Raw genomic sequence first — 20,958 nt, 5'->3', positions numbered from 1 at the left:
GTGTCATCATAATTGTGTACCTTCTCAGTTATTGGGCAAGTTAAAGAGCATGATGAATGGTTGTAGTATAATGGTGTATTTCCTTCTCATCTCTTGCACTAAAGACATGTGAGAGCACGTACCACCTGCTTTGACATTGATTCCCAGGTGCATGAGTTGCTCCTCTGTTTTTAGACCACATTTGTTTTTATCCCTCCGCATATCCACATTGATACTGACACTGTTTCATTCTAGTTTTAGACATGTGACAAATCGTATCACATTTGAAATTGTAAGTGTATATTTCATGAAGCCTGTATTGGTGTTTTCTTCAGTGTATTTCTGTCATGTTCCAGTCCCAAGACATAAAGTATAAAACTTAAAAACCTAAACTAATAGGGGCAGGAGGATACAGCTTGATGGTAACAGTGCATGAATGTATGGATAATTTTATCATATTTACATATGACTGATTATGTATCCCTTTTGCTTTTCAGTGTGTTCTCAGAAACAACCAGCCTTGAAGGTAATTACACATTCATTTCTGTTTTGAACTATTAACTATATAGTCTGTGAAATATACTTTATATATTGATTATTGTCTCAAATTCCATTCAGGCTACAAGTGACAAGGAAGATTCTGTTTCGAATATAGCCACAGAAATAAATGATGGACAAAAATCTGGGACAGGTAATTTTGCAATACACATTTAATGTCATGTTCACTCAGGATAGAAGAGAACTTCTCTTCCCTGAATAAATCGCAGGGGGCTCATTGAATCTGCACATTCTGATTAAGCAGGCCTGAGATTCTGCTTTTGTAATAAGTTCTCGGGTGACACTGATGTTACTGTTCCTTGGCCATGATCTGAGTAGCAGCACGGCGGGAACATGGCGCGCGGAACTGGCGCGCGCGCCTAGCTGGCGGGACCGTTAGCTCGAGGCGGACGCGGCCCGGACCCGGTGGATATGGAGCAGTCGCCGCTGCCGGCGCCCAAGCTGACCCAAGGGCCGACCGCCGCAAGGAGCTGAAGGAGGCGGGAGCCCCAGTCGCCGCGGGCGTCGGCGCCGGTGAGTACGTGAGGGGCTGGGGCCGGGAGACTTTCTTTGTGAAACTCCGGCGGTGGGAGCCGGGCCGGGCCTCAGCGGCTGAGGAGTGCCTGTGAGGCGGAAGGCGTCTCGCAGTCCGGGTTCCATCCCAGCCGCTAGCCGTCAGGCGGCGGGACCTGGTCCGCCGCCTGCCTGCCTCAGTTTCCACGGGAGTGTGTGCGGGTGTGTGAGGGTGTGTATGGGTGTTGGCCTGCGCACACCGGAGGGGGGGTCGGTATACTGTCAGCGCCTAATGCGCGCGGCGCCTCCCCCCTCCCCCCAGTCCCCGTGGGGCGGAACCTGGGGACTGGAGTCCACCGGAGCAGTAGGCGGCACCCGCGGGGAGACAGGTGTCCGCGCAGCCCGGGAGGCTCAGGTGCTACCTTTCCCTGGTGGGGTTTGTGAGGAGTGAGCTCTTCGTTCCCGGAGGCGAGCAAGTCTGTCGGTGGCTCATCACAGAGCGCTGTTTTGGAAAGCGTTCCACCCACCTCAGCTTCGTGCTGTGTTTGGGCCACTAGTCAGGGGGAAGGATGCTGAGCGACATGGACTTTAGAGGTGGGGCTCCCGCTGGACGGGATGGGTCTGGGCTCTCGAGCTTACCCCCACCCTTTCCTCCCAAACCCGTTAGAGCGTAGGAATCATTGGGAGCACCTGATAAAAATGCCACGGATTGTGGCTCACCTAAGCAGGGAAGCCGATTTGGAACTTAAACAAGCTCCCAAGTTGTGATCAGTCGAGCTTGGCAAGCACTGTTTTAGAGAGTAGGCTTCCCGCAAGCAGGAGCCGGTTTTGTGTATACCTCACCATGGCATCTTGGTACCTGGCATGGTGCCTGGCACACGGTAGATGATCAGAAAATATCTGTAGAAAGTCTAAATTATTAGGGAGAGTGCAGCATAGGAGTTCTTGAGACATTTTCAGGAGCTTCTTGAGATTAATATCTGTCAGATTTGTTTTACAGTATATTTTTCTCAGCTCCCAACTTTTGTGGTTGTTTTTAATGCCATGTTTTCAGTATGTTCTAGGCAAAAGCAGGGTATATGTTGCTTAGTATACACTATCGACTAGGCCGGTTGTGGTGGCTCACTCCTGTAATCTCAGCACTTTGGGAGGCAGATTGCTTGAGCCCAGGGGCTTGAGGCTGTAGTGAGCCAAGGAGTTAGAGACCAGTGTGGGAAACATAGCGAGGCTCGTCTCCCCAAAAATTAGCTGGGTGTGGTAACGTGCACTTGCAGTCCCAGCTACTCTGGAGGCTGAGGTGGGAGGATCGCTTGAGCTCAGGAAGTACAAGTTGCAGTGAGCCAAGGTTGTGCCACTGCATTCCATCCTGGATAACACAGCGAAACCCAGTCTCTGAAATAAGTAAATAAATACATAAATGATTATGTATACTCCAGCTAGGTTAAAATTAATTCTGAATCAAAATTCTAAATTAAAATATGCATGTTTCTTTGTCTTCATCATTTGAGAACACTAGGCTTTTAGGATTTCATTCCGTTGAGGCAGGTAAATATCTACATTTTTGACAAAGCAAATATGAATTACTGTTAATTCAAGAAAGGTGGGAATTTGCTTAAACCTGAGTATTTGTAGTCTTTGTGACTTTTTTAAATTTTAAATTTAAATTTTCTTTTTTTTTTCTTTTTTTTTTGAGATGGAGTCTCACTCTGTCGTCCAGGCTGGAGTGCAGTAGCACAATCTCAGGTCACTACAACCTCCACCTCCCGAGTTCAAACGATTCCCCTGCCTCAGCCTCTGGTGTAGCTGGCATTACAAGTGTGTGCCACCACGCCCAGCTAATTTATGTATTTTTAGTAGAGAGGAGGTTTCACTGTGTTGCCCAGGCTGGTCCCAAACTCCTTGACCTCAAGTGATCTGCCCACCTTGGCCTCCCAAAGTGCTGGGATTACAGGTGTGAGCCACAGCACCTGGCCTTATTTTTATTTTTTCGAGACAGACTCTCAGTCCGTCGCCCAGGTTGGAGTGCTGTGGCATGATCTCCACTCACTGCAACCTCCACCTCCCAGATTCCAGCGATTCTAATGCCTCAGCCTCCTGAGTAGCTGGGGTTACTAGACCCGGGTAATTTTTGTTGTATTTTTTTAGTAGAGACTGGGTTTCCCTATGTTGGCCAGGCTGCTCTGGAACTCCTGGCCTCTAGTGATCCACCTGCCTCGTCCTCCCAAAGTGCTGGAATTACAGGCATGAGCCACTGCCCCCAGCCAATCTTTGTGATATTTTGAAATTGACGTTTATATTTTGTTCAGAGTCAAAGCTAAAATAGAATTGTTTGAAAATTAATATTTCAGGAACTATTTTTTAATTAAGTTGAATTTTATTTTATTAGTTTCATTTCAGTAGCATTTTAACCTAAAAATATATATATACATATATACATATATATGTGTGTGTATATATATATATATATATATATATATTTTTTTTTTTTTTTTTTCCTGAGACGGAGTCTTGCTCTGTCACCCAGGCTGGAGTGCAGTGGAATGATCTTGGCCTCACTGCAGCCTCCACCCTCCCGGCTCAAGCAATTCTCCTGCCTCAGCCTCCCAAGTAGCTGGAACTACAGGTGCCCACCACTACACCTGGCTAATTTTTATATTTTTAGTAGAGATGGGGTTTCACCATGTTGTCCAGGCTGGTTTTGAACTCCTGATCTCAAATGATCTGCCCTCCTTGGCCTCCCAAAGTGCTGGGATTACAGGCGTGAGCCCCCGTGCCTGGCCTAAAAAATATTTTTAAAGACAGGATCTAGCTATGTTGCCTCAGCTGGTCTTGAACTCCCAGTCTTGGCCTCAAGTGATCCTTCTTCCTCAGCCTTCTGAATAGCTGGAAGCACAGCTGTGAGCCAGCACACATGGCGTTTTTTTATTTCTAATAAAAAAGTTAATAGAGTTTCTTGTTTCACTGGACAAAATATGCATATATAGGAAGGAAAGACTTTTGGACTTGAGATTGCGCTGAAGAAGAAAAATGGAAAAATTAAGCATTTTAGTCTCTCAGTGTGTTATTTTTGTAGCTTATACAGATATGTCTTTTTAAAGTGTCTTTAAAAAGCTTTATTGAGATAAAGATAAATGAGATAAATTCACCTACCATGAAATCAACCCCTTGAGTGCAGAATTTTGTGGTTTATAATATGTTCACAGAATCGCACAAACAAGACAGGTATCTAGATACTTTCAGACCATTTTCATCAGTCCACAAGAAATCCCATACCCATTAGCAGTCATCCTTATTCCCTTTTCCCCTAGTCCCTGGCAATAACTAGCTTACTTTCTGTCTCTGAGTTTAGCTGTTCTGGAGGTTTCACAGAATGAAATCTTACTACATATGGTCTTTTGTGATTGACTTATTTCACTTGACACAGTGTTTTCAAGGTTTATCCATGCTGTAGCGTATATCAACACTTCATTCTTTTTTAATGCTGAGTAATCTTTTGAATGGATATACCATATTTTATCAGTTCCTCTGTTGATAGGCACTTGAGTTTTTTTTCCAATTTTTGGCTATTATGCACAATGCTGCTGTGAACATTTGTGTACACATTTTAGTGTGGATGTATATTTTCATTTCCCTTGGGTATATCCCTAAGGAATACACTATCTGGGTCATATGATAATTGTTTAAGACTACAGGCACGTGCCACCACACCTGGCAAATATTTAAAAATTTTTTGTAGATAAAGGGTCTCGCTATTTTGCCCAGGCTGATCTTGAACTCCTGGCCTCAAGAGATCCTCTCACCTCAGCCTCCCAGAAAGTGTTAGCATTATAGATGTGAGTCACTGCACCTATAAAAGAGGCTCATACCTCTTTTTATGTTTTTTTTTTTTTTTTGAGACAGGCTTTCACTCTGTTGCCCAGGCTGGAGTGCAGTGGTGGGATCACAGCTCACTGCAGCCTGGACCTCTCTCCATATGATTCTAGCTGTGGGTGTCTTTCCTGTAGTTTTTATTATGTTGTGGTATGTTTCTTCTGTACCCGTTTCTTTGAGGATTAATAGCATGAAGGGATGTTGAATTTCATCAAATGCTTTTTCAGTTTCAGTTGACATGATCATACTGTTTTTGTCATTTATTTGGTTGATATGATGTATCACATTGTATGTTGAGTGACCCTTGCATCCCAGGGATACATCCCACTTGATCATGATGAATTATCTTTTTAATGTTTTACTGAATTTGATTCACTGGTATTTCATTGAGGATTTTTGCATCAATATTAGAGATACTGGCCTGTAGTTTCCTTCTTTGATGCCTTTGTCTGATTTTGGTATCACAGTAATAATGGTCTCATAGAATAAGTTTGGAAGTATTCCCTCCTGTTTTTCAAAATAGTTTGAGTAGGATTTGTACTAGGTCATTAAATTGTTTGGTGTGAAGCCATCAGCAGTGAAGACATCAGTTCCTGGGCTTTTCTTTACTGGGAGACTTTTTCTGATGGCTTCAATCTCATTAATTGTTACCAATCTGTTCTGGTCTTGGATGTTTTCATTGTTCAACCTAAGTAGGTTGTATGCATCTAGGAATTTGCCAATTTCTACTAGGCTTTCCAATTTATTGGCATATAATAGCCAGTTATGATCCTGTGAATTTCTGAAGTATTAGTTGTAATGTCTCCCTTTTTTAATCTGTTGATTTTTATTTGAATCTTGTCTCTTTTTTCTTAGTTAGCCTGGTTGAAAGTTTGTCAATTTTGTTTTGCTTTCCAGAAAACCAACTTTTCATTTCATCTTGTGTGTTTTTCCTTTCAATTTTATTTCTGCTACGATCTTATTTATTTTTCTTATTTTTGGTTTAGTTTGTTCTTACTTTACTAGTTATTTAAGATGTATTGTTTATTTGAAGTTTTTCTTTTGTTTGGATGGTAGGCACTTATAGCTGTAAATCTCTGCCTTTGTACTGCTTTCTGCATAACAAGTTTTGGTATCCTGTGTTTTCGTTACCCTTTGTTTCATGAAATTTTTGAATTTCTGTCTTAGTATCTTCATTGACCCGCTAGTCATTTATTCAGGAGGGTAGTGTTTAACTTCCATGTGATTGTATTGTTTCCAAAATTACTCTTCTTATTGATATCTAATTTTATTCCTTTGTAGTCAAAGAAGATGGCCACGGAGACAGCAGTGTGGTCAGAGTGGTAGGAGCTGGCCATCGGCAAGAGCTGCTCCATGTCTGGCTGCTGGGTGCTAGAGCCTGTGGCCCACTGGCTTGCCTCACTGTGGTTGGTGGTGGCGGTGACAGAGACTGCAGCATGACCAGAGTGGTAGGACAGGAGCTATCCAGGGCTGCACCTTTCACAGTGTGGGGTGGGTTGGGGGTGCTATCCAGGGTGTAATTGCCTGCATTAGGGGTACTGGTTGGTAGCACTGTACAGGGCTGCACTTCCCATGGCAGGGAGGGTGGGTTATGGGCACTTTCTGGGGCTGCAATGCCCATGGAGGAGGACAGGTTAGGGCACTATCAGGTATACGCTACTGGCGGCATTGGGGGATGGAGGTGGGGGGCGCTATTGAGGGCAGGACTAGCCGTGGAGCGGGGGCGAGTTCGGTGCTATCAGGGGCTGCACTGCTGGCAGTGGTCAGCAGAGTTGGCATCCAAGGAAGGAGTGGTTCTCCTCTCCCTGACTCCACACTCCAGAGAGCGACCCACTCTTGGTCATACTGGAATGCGGCAGGCACGCAGCGTTTGCGTGGGAATCCTGAGCACGGCAGAGCCCCCACACCCACCATGGTTCCTGGGCCTGTGCACTCTGGGTCTGTGCCTCAGAGGCTGCCAGGCACCCCTGGGGACACCACGGGGGACAGGGCCCTGTGTGTGGAAGCGTCTGGAACAGGAATTGGCACCTGGGTGCGGAGGGCTGGCTGGGTCTGAATTTTTCTGCTTCTCCTGCTCCCCGAGGAGTGCAGCCCCGGTGGGCCCAATGGTTCCTGTGGAGTGGGGAGCTGGGTGCTGTGGTGTCTCCAGCACCCACCCCAGACCCCAGTTCCCGGCCAGCTTGGGCCAAAAGGAGAGGCTGGACTTTGGAGGGTGGGTGTGAGTGCCTTTGCTGAAACTGGCCCCTGCCACCCAGTGGCCAGCATGACAAGTTGAGGCTCTAACCCTTCCACCCCTCACATCTTCCTCTAGGCTTTTCTGGCTTTGCCCACCCAGCTGCTCCGTGCCAGGAGGAGGAGGAGACACCTAGAGCCTGCGACACCACGACTTGCCTCACTGCGGGTGGGTGGCAGCGACAGAGACTGCAGTGCGCCAGAGCGGTAGGAGAGCGGCCGCGCTAGGAGGGCAGGCGGCTGCAGCCAGGGTTGGGGGTCAGGCTTACAGCGATGGACGGGCTGCAGCAGTGTCCAGGTGGTAGGAGCCTTGTAGGGCAGGCTGGTGCATTGGCAATGGGCCTGGCTTTGCCCTGCATTGCCCTGTACCTGCCCTACTGTTACATGGACTGTCTCGGCCCTGTCCTGCTCTGGTCCCATCCTGACCCTGTCTTGGCCCTGTGCTACCCTGTCCCTGCCCTGGTCTTGCCCTGGCACTGGCCCTGCCCTGAACCGGCACTGGCCCTGCCCTGAACCTGCACTGGCCTGACCTTGGCTCTGGCCCTGGCTCTGGCCCTACCCCTTGTCCTGACCCTGGTCATGTCATGGCACTGGCCCTGCCAGTGGTCATGGTCCTACTCCTGTTCTGGCCCTGACCTGGCCTTGGACATGTCCTGGTCTTGCTTTGACCCATCCCTGCCCTGGCCCTACCATGGGCCTGCCTTTTCTGCCCTCTCGTGGCACTGACCTTGCCCTGTCATGGCCCAGTGGTGCCGTTGCCCTGCCTTACCCTGCACTGGTTGTGCCTCGGCCCCGCTTGGTGCTGGCCACTCCCTGGACCTGCCCAGACCCTGCCTCGACTTTTGCCCTGCCCTCACTACGGCCTGGCCCTGGCCCTAGCCCTGGTCCTGCCATATCCCTGGCCCTGCCCTTATCCAGGCCCTGCCCCTGCTGCTGCCCTGGCCCTGGCCTGGAACCTGGTCCTGTCAAGGACCTGCCCTGACTCTGCCATGGCCCTGGCCCTGCTCTGCCTTGTTCCTGGCCCTGACCCTTTCCTGGCTCTGCACTGGCCTTTCCCTGGCCCTGAGCTGGCAGTGGTCTGCCCCTGGTCTGGCCATCACCCTGCCCTGCTGTGCTCTGGATGTGTCATCACCCTGCCCTGGCCCTACTCTGCCTTTGACCCTGCCCTGGCCTTACCTTGGCCCTCACCCTAGTCTTCGCTAGGCCCTGCTCTGGAGCTGGCCCTAGCACAGACCTGTCCCTGACCCTGGCCCTGGTCTTTGTCCTGCCATAGCCCTGGCCCTGAAGTGGACTTGGAGGTGTCCTGGCCCCGGCGTAACATGGCTCTGCATTGGCCTGTCCCTGCCCTGCCCCTACCATTGCCTTGCCCTGCTCTGCCCTTTCCCAGTACTGACCTGGCCATGCTATTTCCCTGCCCTACCCTGCCTTGGCTGTGCCCTGGCTCAGTTCTGGCCCTGGCCCCGGCCCTGCCCTGGACATGTTCTGACACTGCCTCAGCCTTGGCACTAGCCTGGCTCTTTCTTGGCATCAGTCCTGCTCTCTCTGTGGACCGGCTGTTGTCCTGTCCTCTGCTGGCCATACCATGCCCTGCCCTGCCCTGCCCTGACTCAGCCCTGGCTCAGCCCTGGCCCAGCCTTGGCCTTGGCATTGCCCCTGGTCCTGCCATATTTCTTGCCCTGTCCCTACCCTGGCCTTGGCCCTGACCCTTACCTTGCTCTGGCCCTGCCCTTGCCCTAACACAGCCCCTGGCCCTGCCCTGGACCTGTCCTGGCCCTGGCCCTTCCCTGCTTGAGACCTTGCCCTGGTTCTCCTCTGGCCCTGACCCTGAAATGCCTGGCCCTACCCTGGCCTTGCACTGCTCTGGCCCTTGCCCTGACTCTGGTCCTGTCACTGGCCTAGCCCCAGCCCTGTTGCTGGTCTTACCATGGCCCAGACCCTGCCTTGGCCCTGCCCTGACACTGTCCTGGACCCTGGCTGTGCCAAGATCCTGCACTGTCCTTGCCCTTGTTTTGCTCCTGCCCCAAACCTGGTCCTGCCCAGGCCCTGGCCCTGGCCCTCCCCTGGCTGTTCCCTGGCCCTGCCCAGGTCTTGGCACTGGCCTGGCCCTGCCCTGCCTTGGCCCTATGCATTCCTGGCCCTGCCTTGACGGCCCTGGTCCTGCCTTGGCCCTAGCCTGGCTTTGACCCTGCCCTGGCCCTACCTTGGCCTTCATCCTAGCCTTACCTGGGCACTGTGTTGTACCTGGCCATAGCACAGACCTGGCTGTGGCCCTGGCCCTGCCATGGCCCTGCCCCAGACCTTAGCCCTGCCAGGTACCTGTCCTGGCCCTGCTCTGGGCCTGGCTTTGTCCCTGGTTCTTAGATGACCCTGGCCCTGCCCCTGCCCTTGTCCTTGCCCTGGTACTGGCCTTGGACATGTCCATGGTCCTAACCCTGGTCCTGCCCTGGAGCTGCCACTGTCTTGGCCCTGCCCTGTCTCTGGCCCTGCCCCGGCCCCAGCCATAGACCTGCCCTGGTTGGTCGTGCCCTACCTTAACCCTGTGCTACCCTGGGCCTACTCCACCCTGCCCTGGTCCTGCCCTCCCTTTGTCCCTGCCCTGACCCCGCCTTGGCCCTCACACTGGCCCTAGCACTTACTTGGTCCTATCTGTGGCGTTGGCCTAGCATTGACCCCTGCTCCTGACCCTGCTCCTGCCATGGCCCTGGCCCTGCCAATGACCCTGACAGCCCTGGCCCTAGCCCTGTCTTGGCCCTGGCCCTGAACTGGCCCTGCCCTGACCCTGGCCCTGAATTGGATTTGCAGGTGTCTTGTCCCTGATTTAATCTGGCCCTACCATGGCCCTGTCCCTCTCCTGGCTCTGTCCTGGTCTTGTGCTGACCCTGACCCAGACCTTGGCCCTGCCCCAGCCTTGTCCTTGACCTGGCCATGGCCCTGCCTCTGCCCTGGACCAGCGCTGTCACTGGCACGGACCCTGGCCCTGGCCCTTTGCTACTTAAGGCCATACCCTGTCCCAGCCCTGGTCCTGACCCTGTCCTGGCCCTAATTTGGCCTGGCTCTACCCTGGCATGCTATTCTGGCCCTAGCCCTGACCCTGTCCCTGTCCCTGTCCTGGCCCTAGCCCCATTGCTGGTCCTGCCATGGCTCTTATCCTGACGTTGCCCTTTCCTGGTCCTGGCCCTGGCCCTGTCCCAGCCCTGTTCTGGCCCTGGTCTGAACCCTGGCCCTGCAATGGACCCTCCTTGGTCCTACCCAGACCCTGGTTCTGGCCCTACCTCTGCCCTGGCCATACCTTTGCCCTGGCCTGGACCCCGGTACTGGTCCTTGTCCTGCCCCAGCCGTGGCCCTGGCCCCGCCCTGCCTGTGCCCTGTTCTATCCTGGGCTGGCCCTGCCATGGCCTGGTCTTGCCATTGCCCTGCCCTAGCCTGCCCTGCTTGTGCCCTAGATCTGCCCCGGCCTTTGCCCCTGTCTTGGTTCCAGCCTTGACACAGCCCTGGACCTTCCCTGACCTTGCCTCAGCCCTGGCACTACCCTGGCCTTGGCTTGGCATTTGCCCTACTCTCTCTATGGCCTGGCTCTGGTCCTGCCCTGCTCTGCTCTTGTTCTGTCCTGGCACAGCCCTGGCCCTGCCGTATCACTGGCTCTGGTCCCGCCCTTATGCAGGCCTGACCCTGCCCCTGCCTTGGCTTTGGCCTGGACCTTGGCCGTACAGTGACCCTGCCATGACCCTTTCCTGGCCCTGGCCTGGAACTTGGCCCTGCCAAGGACTCGCCCTGGCTCTGTCATGGCCCTGGCCCTTTCCTGGATTTGGATGTGTCCTGTCCCTTATTTGCCCCGGCCCTTCCCTGGCTCTGCCATACCCCTTCTCTGGGGTAGGGCCAGGGTCAGGACCAGGGTAGGGCCATGGTAAGGCCTGAAGATGGGAAGGGCTGGGGCAGCGGCAGGACCAGGGAAGGGTCAGGGCCAGTGATGTGGTAGGACTAGGGGCAGAGCCGGCACTAGGGCTGAGCCGGGGCAGAGCAGGAGAGATTACATTAGGCTATTACATAAAATTTTTATTTTAGATTTTTAAGATAACTATAGTAGTGGTAATAATGTCTATACTATGTTGTTTGTAATAGTAATAATGTTTGCAGTAAATAATCACTAAATTTTAACTAATACTATCTTTGCTTCCAGTAGTGTTCTATGAGTACAATTTTATCAATATGTAAATATGTGAGGCATTGATTCTCACAATAATTCTATGTGCTAGGTACTTAAAGCATCCCCATTTTCCAAATGTAGGAAACAGGCATAAAGAAGTTAAATACTTGGCCAGATTACTCCTGTAATCCCAGCACTTTGGGAGGCCAAGGCAGGCAAATGGCTTGAACTCAGGAGTTTGGAACCAGCCTGGGCAACATTGTGAAACCCCATCTCTACTAAAAATGCACAAAAAGAGCTGATTTAAGTTTCTTGTAGGATTCTGGTTATAAAACACTGGTCAAACACACAGGGCATGGATAGGGCAGGGCCAGGGACAAGTTCAGGTCAGGAAGGGGCCAGGGCCAAGGCAGGGCCAGATCTGGACTTGGAGGTGTCCTGGTCTGATTTGCCCTGTCCCAACGTTGGCCCAGCCCTGCTCTGGCACTTCCTGTCATGCCCTGTCCTTGGTCTGAGCATTGGCCCTGGCCCTGTCCTGCTTCTGGCCCTGCCCCAGAGTTGACCAGGCACTGCCATGGCCCAGTCCTGCATTGCCCTGCCGTCTTCTGCCCTGGTGCTGCCATGGCCCTGCTTGGGCCCTAGCTCTGCCTCGACTCTGGACCTGCCCTGACTCTGCTCAGCCCTGGATCTACCCTGACTCTGCCTTGGTGTTGCCCTCCCATCTCTATGGCCTGGCTCTGGCCCTGCCTTGCACAGGCCATGCTCTGCCCTGCATGTCCCAGCCTGGGCCCAGCCCTTGCCCTACCATATTTCTGACCCCAGCCATACCCTTGTTCTGGCCTTGACCCTGCCGTGGCACTCTCCTGGCCCTTCCTTGGTCCTGCCCTGCCCTTCCATGCCCTGGCCTTTCCCTCGCCCTGCACTGGTCCTGCCCTGCCCTGGCAGTGCCTTGGCCCTGGCCCTGCCTTCTCCCTGGCCTTGCCCTTTCCCTGCCCTGGCCTGACCCCAGGCCTACCGAGTCCATGAAATGACCCTGGACCTGCCTTGCCATCATCTGTCCTGGCCCTGTATTGTCCCCACCATGCTCTGGTCCAGCGCTTACCCTGGCCCTGTTGCTAGTCCTGCCACTGCTATGGTCCTGCCCTGTTTTTGGCCATGACCTGTGCTACCCTAGCCCTGCCCCGCCTTGGCCTTGGCCCTACCGTGGCCTTTTCCTACCCTGGCCTGGCCGTACACTGGCCATTTCTACCCTGGCCTTGCCCTTCCCTGGTCTTGCCCTGCCCTGGCCTTGCCCTGCCCTGGCCTTGGCTTTGCCTTATCCTGGTCCTGGTTCTGCCCTGGCCCTGCCCTTTCTCTGGATCCTCTCTGGTTCTGCCTTCTCCCTGGCCCTGCCCTTGCTCTGGCCCTGTTCCTGGCTCAGCCTTGACCCTGGCCCTGGCCCTGGCCCTGACAATCCCCAGGCCCCACACTGGCCATGCTTGGCCCTGGACCCTCCTTTGGCCCTGCCCTGGCCCTGTGCTATCTTAGTACAGGGCCTTGGCCTTGGCCCTGTGCTATCTTAGTCCTGCCCTGGCCCTGAACTTGCCCTGGCCCTACCCTCACCCTACACTGGCCCTGCCCTACCCTGGCCTTGCCCTGACCTGGCCCTGCCTTTGGCCTGCCCTGGCTCTGGTTCTGCCCTGGCCTTGCCCTTGCCCTGGACCCTCCCTGGCCATGTTTTTACTGTGGTCCTTCTCTGGCCTTGCCCTTGCCCTTTCCCCTTTCTGGTCCTGCCATGTTTCTGGCCCTGCCCTGTCCATGTCCTGGACCTGACTCTGGCCCTGGACCTCCCTGTCCCTGCCCTGCCATACCCTGGCCCGTTCCTTGCTCTACACTGACCCTGCCCTGCCTTGGCCCTGTGCTACCCTAGCCCTGCCCTGGCCTTCTGCTGGCCCTGATCCTGCCATGGCCCTGGCCCTGCCATGTCCCTGCCCTGGCCCTGGTTCTGCCCTACTTCTGGCCCTGGCCTTGGTCCTCTTATGTCCCTGGCTGTGACCCTGCCCCTGGTTTTTCTCTGGCCATGACCCTGCCCCGGTTCTGTCCTATCCCTGGCCCTGTCTCAGTTCTGTCCTAGCCCTGGCCTTTCACAGTACTTTATGCTTAGTAAGGGCTCCATAGTGTCTGTGAGTTGAGTGTTGTGTTCATAGTATCTGCCAAAACAGAAAGAAAAAAAACAAAATCTGAAGATGAGAAGTTAAAGCTTTGTATATAATATGCCTTGAATTGTAAGTGCTTGTTATTAGTTGTATTACATGTAGGTCATGGTTTTGTACACATAACTCCAAACCATTGATACTGTTAAAAGAATATATGAATATATGAAAGAATATATAAACATAAGAATGTATGAGTATCTAATGACCTCTCCAAATTAATTTTTATTTTTAGCTCTATTAGATTTTTCTCAGTGTAACAAATGTTTATTCCTGTGTAATTAAGGGCATATTTCCTGTACAGAATATTGATATTACTTAATTGAAAATTATATAATGCAAAAATATAATACTATTTTTAGGCCAGGCATGGTGGCTCATACCTGTAATCCCAACATTTTGAGAGGCCAAGTTTGGAGAATCATTTGAGTCCAGGAGTTGACCAGCCTGGGCAACATATTGAGACCTTTTCTTTATTAAATAAATAAATAAGTAAATAAATAGGATGGGCACTGTGGCTCATATCTGTAATCCCAGCATTTTGGGTTGCGAAGGCAGGAGGATTGCTTGAGCCCAGGAGTTTGAGACCAGCCTGGGCAGCATAGCAAGACTCCATCTCTACAAATAATAAAATATTAACCAGGTGTGGTGGTGCGCACCTGGGGTCCCAGCTACCTGGGAGGCTAAGGTGGGAGGTTTGCTCGAGGCTGCAGTGAACTGTGAATGCACCACTGCATTCCAGCCTAGGCCACAGAACAGGACCTTGTCTACCAATAAATAAGTAAAAATATAAATAAAAATAAGTAAAAAGAAATATAAGTAAATATAAATATAAATACATATAAATATAAAAATGAATACATGAAAACAAACAATTTTTAAATTTAAAATCACTGAGGGCATCCTATCCATTTCATTTCATGATTCCATTACATCATTTCACTTAGATGAAATGATAAGATTACTTGAGATGAGATGAAATGATGAAATGATGAGATGAAATGATGAGATGAAATTTTGAGATGAAATGGTGAGTAGAAATGATGAGATGAAATGATGAGATAAAATGACAAAATTGAAAATAAATTGAAAGGAGATGAGATGAGATGAAATGAGATGATGGATGAAATGATGAGATGAAACGAGATGAAATGATGAGAAGAAATGAGATGAAATGAAATGAAATAATGAAATGATATGAAATAATGAAATTGAGATGAGATGAGATGATATAATGAGATAAAATGATGAGATGAAATGAGATGAACGATAAGATGAAATGATGAAATAAGATGAGATGATAAGACGAAATGATGAGATGAAATGATGAGATGAAATGAGATGAAAAATGATGAGATGAAAAATGAGATGAAATAATGAAATGAGATGAAATGAAATGAAATAATGAAAGGAAATTATGAAATGTAATGATGAAATAATGAAATGGCAATGATGAGATGAGAAGAAATGATGAGATGAAATGATGAAATGATGAGATGAGATGAGATTAAATGATGAGATTAAATGATGAGATGAGATGTGATGAGATGAAATGATGACATGATATGATGACATGAAATCAGGTGAAATAATGAGATGAAATGAGATGAAATGATGAGATGAAATGATGAGATGAGATGAAATGAGATGAGATGAAATGTGATGAGATGAAATGACATAATGAAATGAAATAATGAAATGAAATGATGAAATGGAATAATGAAATGGAAATGATGAGATGAGATGCAATGAGTTGAAATGATGAGATGAAATGAGATGAAATGATGAGATGACATGACATGAAATAATGAAATGAAATAATGAAATGAAATTGAGATGAGAAGATACAAGACGAGATGAAACGATGAAATGATAAGATGAAATGAGTTGATGAGATGATGAGATGAAATGATGAGATGAAAAGATGAGATGAAATGATGAGATGAAATGAAATGATGAGATGAAATTAGATGAAATGAAATTAGATGAAATGTAATGAGATGAAATGAAATGACATAATGAAATGAAAAAATGAAATGAAATAATGAAATGAGGTGAAATTAAATGAGATGATGAACTTAAATGATGAAATGAAATAATGAAATGGAAATGAAATGGAAATTATGAGATGAGATGAAATGATAAGATAAGAGTAGATGATGAGATGAAATGAGATGAAATGATGAGATGAACTGATGAGATGAAATGAAATGAAATGAAATAATGAGATGAAATGATATGAAATAATGAAATAAAATGAAATTGAAATGAAATTGAAATAAGATGAGATGAAATGATAAGATGAAATGATGAAATAAAATGATGAAATGATGAGATGTGATGAGATGAAATGATGAGATGACATGACATGAAATAATGAAATGAAATAATGAAATGAAATTGAGATGAGAAGAGATGAGATGAAACAATGAAATGATAAGATGAAATGAGTTGATGATGAGATGAAATGATGAGATGAAAAGATGAGATGAAATGATGAGATGAAATTAGATGAAATGAAATTAGATGAAATGTAATGAGATGAAATGAAATGACATAATGAAATGAAAAAATGAAATGAAATAATGAAATGAGGTGAAATTAAATGAGATGATGAAATTAAATGATGAAATGAAATAATGAAATGGAAATGAAATGGAAATTATGAGATGAGATGAAATGATGAGATGATGAGATGCAATGATGAGATGAAATGATGAAATGATGAGATGAGATGTAATGAAATGAGATGAAATGAATGAGATGAAATGAAATAATGAAAGGAAATTGAATTGAGATGAGATGAGATGAAATGACGAGATAAAATGAGATGAAAAAAGAAATGAGATGAAATGATGAGATGAAATGAGATTAAATGATGAGATTAAATGATGAGATGAGATGTGATGAAATGAGATGAAATGATGACATGATATGACATGAAATCAGATGAAATGATGAGATGAAATGTTGAGATGAAATGAGATTAAATGATGAGATTAAATGATGAGATGAGATGTGATGAAATGAAATGAAATGATGACATGATATGACATGAAATCAGATGAAATAATGAGATGAAATGATGAGATGAAATGATGAGATGAAATGAGATGAGATGAAATGTGATGAGATGAAATGACATAATGAAATGAAGTAATGAAATGAAATGATGAAATGGAATAATGAAATGGAAATGATGAGATGAGATGCAATGAGTTGAAATGATGAGATGAAATGATGAGATGAAAAGATGAGATGAGACGAGATGTGATGAAATGATGACATGAAATGACATAAAATGAGATGAAATAAGATGTAATGATGAAATGAGATGAAATGATGAGATGAGATGAAATGAAATGGTGAGATAAAATGATATGAAATGATGATATGAAATGATGAGATGAATGATGAGATAAGAGGAGATGATGAGATGAAATGATGAGATGAAATGATGAGATGAACTGATGAGATGAAATGAAATGAAATAATGAAATAATGAGATGAAATGATATGAAATAATGAAATAAAATGAAATTGAAATAAAATTGAAATGAGATGAGATGAAATGATAAGATGAAATGATGAAATAAAATGATGAAATGATGAGATGTGATGAGATGAAATGAGATGACATGACATGAAATAATGAAATGAAATAATGAAATGAAATTGAAATGAGATGAGAGGATACGAGATGAGATGAAATGATGAGATGAAATGATGAAATGATAAGATGAAATGAGTTGATGAGATGATGAGATGAAATGATGAGATGAAAAGATGAGATGAAATGATGAGATGAAATTAGATGAAATGTAATGAGATGAAATGAAATTACATAATGAAATGAAAAAATGAGATTAAATAATGAGGTGAAATCAAATCAGATGATGAACTTCAATGATGAAATGAAATAATGAAATGGAAATGAAATGGAAATGATGAGATGAGATGAAATGATGAGATGAATGATGAGATGCAATGATGAGAGGAAATGATGAGATGAGATGTAATGATGAGATGTAATGAAATGAGATGAAATGAAATAATGAAAGGAAATTGAGGTGAGATGAGATGAAATGATGAGATAAAGTGAGATGAAATAAGAAATGAGATGAAATGATGAAATGAGATGAGATGAAATGATGAGATGAAATGAGATTAAATGATGAGATTAAATGATGAGATGAGATGTGATGAAATGAGATGAAATGATGACATGATATGATGACATGAAATCAGATGAAATGATGAGATGAGATGAAATGAGATGAGATGAAATGTGATGAGATGAAATGACATAATGAAATGAACGAAATGATGAAATGGACTAATGAAATGGAAATGATGAGATGAGATGCAATGAGTTGAAATGATGAGATGAAATGAGATGAAATGATGAGATGAAAAGATGAGATGAGATGTGATGAAATGATGACATGAAATGACATAAAATGAGATGAAATAAGACGTAATGATGAGATGAAATGATGAGATGAGATGAAATGAAATGCTGAGATAAAATGATATGAAATGATGATATGAAATGATGAGATGAATGATGAGATGAAATGATGAGATAAGAGGAGATGATGAGATGAAATGATGAGATGAAATGATGAGATGAACTGATGAGATGAAATGAAATGAAATGAAATAATGAAATAATGAGATGAAATGATATGAAATAATGAAATAAAATGAAATTGAAATGAAATTGAAATGAGATGAGATGAAATGATAAGATGAAATGATGAAATAAAATGATGAAATGATGAGATGTGATGAGATGAAATGATGAGATGACATGACATGAAATAATGAAATGAAATAATGAAATGAAATTGAAATGAGATGAGAAGATATGAGATGAGATGAAATGAGATGAAATGATGAAATGATAAGATGAAATGAGATGATGAGATGAAAAGATGAGATGAAATGATGAGATGAAATGAAATGGTGAGATGAAATTAGATGAAATGTAATGAGATGAAATGAAATGACATAATGAAATGAAAAAATGAAATAATGAAGTGAGGTGAAATTAAATGAGATGATGAAATTAAATGATGAAATGAAATAATGAAATGGAAATGAAATGGAAATGATGAGATGAAATGATGAGATGCAATGATGAGATGAAATGAAATGATGAGATGAGATGTAATGAAATGAGATGAAATGAATGAGATGAAATGAAATAATGAAACGAAATTGAATTGAGATGAGATGAGATGAAATGATGAGATAAAATGAGATGAAATAAGAAATGATGAGATGAAATGATGAGATGAGATGAAATGATGAGATAAAATGAGATGAAATAAGAAATGATGAGATGAAATGATGAAATGATGAGATGAGATGAAATGATGAGATGAGATGAAATGATGAGATTAAATGATGAGATGAGATGTGATGAAATGAGATGAAATGATGACATGATATGATGACATGAAATCAGATGAAATAATGAGATGAAATGATGAGATGAAATGATGAGATGAGATGAAATGAGATGAGATGAAATGTGATGAGATGAAATGAAATAATGAAATGAAATGATGAAATGGAATAATGAAATGGAAATGATGAGATGAGATGCAATGAGTTGAAATGATGAGATGAAATGAGATGAAATGATGAGTTGAAAAGATGAGATGTGATGAAATGATGACATGAAATGACATAAAATGAGATGAAATAAGATGTAATGATGAAATGAGATGAAATGATGAGATGAGATGAAATGGTGAGATAAAATGATATGAAATGATGATATGAAATGAGATGAATGATGAGATGAAATGAGATGAGATGAGATGAAATGATGAGATGAAATGATGAGATGAAATGATGAGATGAAATGATGAGATGAACTGATGAAATGATATGAAATGAAATAATGAAATAATGAGATGAAATGATATGAAATAATGAAATAAAATGAAATTGAAATAAAATTGAAATGAGATGAGATGAAATGATAAGATGAAATGATGAAATAAAATGATGAAATGATGAGATGTGATGAGATGAAATGATGAGATGACATGACATGAAATAATGAAATGAAATAATGAAATTGAAATGAGATGAGAAGATATGAGATGAGATGAAATGATGAGATGAAATGATGAAATAAGATGAAATGAGTTGATGAGATGATGAGATGAAATGATGAGATGAAAAGATGAGATGAAATGAGATGAAATGAAATTAGATGAAATGTAATGAGATGAAATGAAATGATGTAATGAAATGAAAAAATGAAATGAAAGAATGAAATGAGGTGAAATTAAATGAGATGATGAAATTAAATGATGAAATGAAATGGAAATGATGAGATGAGATGAGATGAATGATGAGATGCAATGATGAGATGAAATGATGAAATGATGAGATGAGTTGAGATGTAATGATGAGATGTAATGAAATGAGATGAAATAAGAAATGATGAGATGAAATGATGAAATGCTGAGGTGAGATGAGATGAAAGGAGATGAAATGAGATGAAATGAAAGGATGAGATGAAATGATGAGATGAGATGAAATGAGAGGTGAGATGAGATGAAATGAGATGAAATGATGAGATGAGATGAGAAGAAATGATAAGATGAAATGAGGTAAGATGAGATGAAATGATGAGATGAGATGAAATGAAATAAAGTGAAATGAAATGAAATAATGAAATTGAGATGAGACGAAATGAGTTAAACTGATGAGATGAAATGATGAGAAGAAATGAGATGAAATGATGAGATGAGATGATGAGATGAAATGATGAGATGAAAAATGATGAGATAAAAATGATGAGATGAAATGATGAGATGAATTGAAATGAGATGAAATGAAATAATGAAATAATGAAATGAGATGAAATGATATTGAAATGAAATTGAAAGATGAGATGAGATGAAACGATGAAATGTTGAAATGATGAAATGAAGAGATGTGGTGAGATGAAATGATGAGCTGAAATGATGAGACAAAATGAAATGAGATTAAATGAGATGAAAAATGATGAGATGAAAAATGATGAGATGAAATGATGAGATGAAATGAGATGAATTGAGATGAGATGAAATAATGAAATTAGGTGAAATAATGAAATGAGATGAAATGAAATAATGAAATGAAATTGAAATGAGATGAGAAGAAATGATGAGATGAAATGTTGAAATGAAAGGAGGAAATGATGAGATGAGGAGATGAAATGATGAGATGAAATGAATTGAGATGAAATGATGAGATGAAAAATGATATGAAAAATGAGATGAAATGAGATGATATGAAGTGACATAATGAAATAAATGAAATTAGATGAAATTAAATGAAATAGTGAAATGAAATAATGAAAATGAAATGGAAATGAGATGAGATTTGATGAAATGATGAGATGATATGATGAGATGAGATAAAATGAGATGAAATGATGAGATGAAATGATGAAATGAGATGAAATGATGAGATGAAATGATG

General features: G+C 44.4%; 1 protein-coding gene across 1 annotated transcript in view; it reads left to right on the top strand.

Annotated features, from left to right (window-relative positions):
- The first annotated feature begins 692 nt into the window (after nt 1–692).
- Nucleotides 693–20,958, top strand: part of LOC117978515 (uncharacterized) — a 32,579-nt gene continuing 12,313 nt past the window's right edge. The window contains exons 1-4 of the mRNA XM_063598077.1: nt 693–699; nt 856–1,050; nt 6,181–6,347; nt 7,211–7,338. Coding sequence (XP_063454147.1) covers nt 693–699; nt 856–1,050; nt 6,181–6,347; nt 7,211–7,338 — 497 coding nt within the window. The remainder of the gene's footprint in view (nt 700–855; nt 1,051–6,180; nt 6,348–7,210; nt 7,339–20,958) is intronic.

Source organism: Pan paniscus, chromosome 18 (assembly GCF_029289425.2).
Source record: "Pan paniscus chromosome 18, NHGRI_mPanPan1-v2.0_pri, whole genome shotgun sequence".
Taxonomy (NCBI): Eukaryota; Metazoa; Chordata; class Mammalia; order Primates; family Hominidae; genus Pan; species Pan paniscus.
Note: the sequence above shows the minus strand (reverse complement) of the source record. Positions and strands in the feature narration are given on the sequence as shown.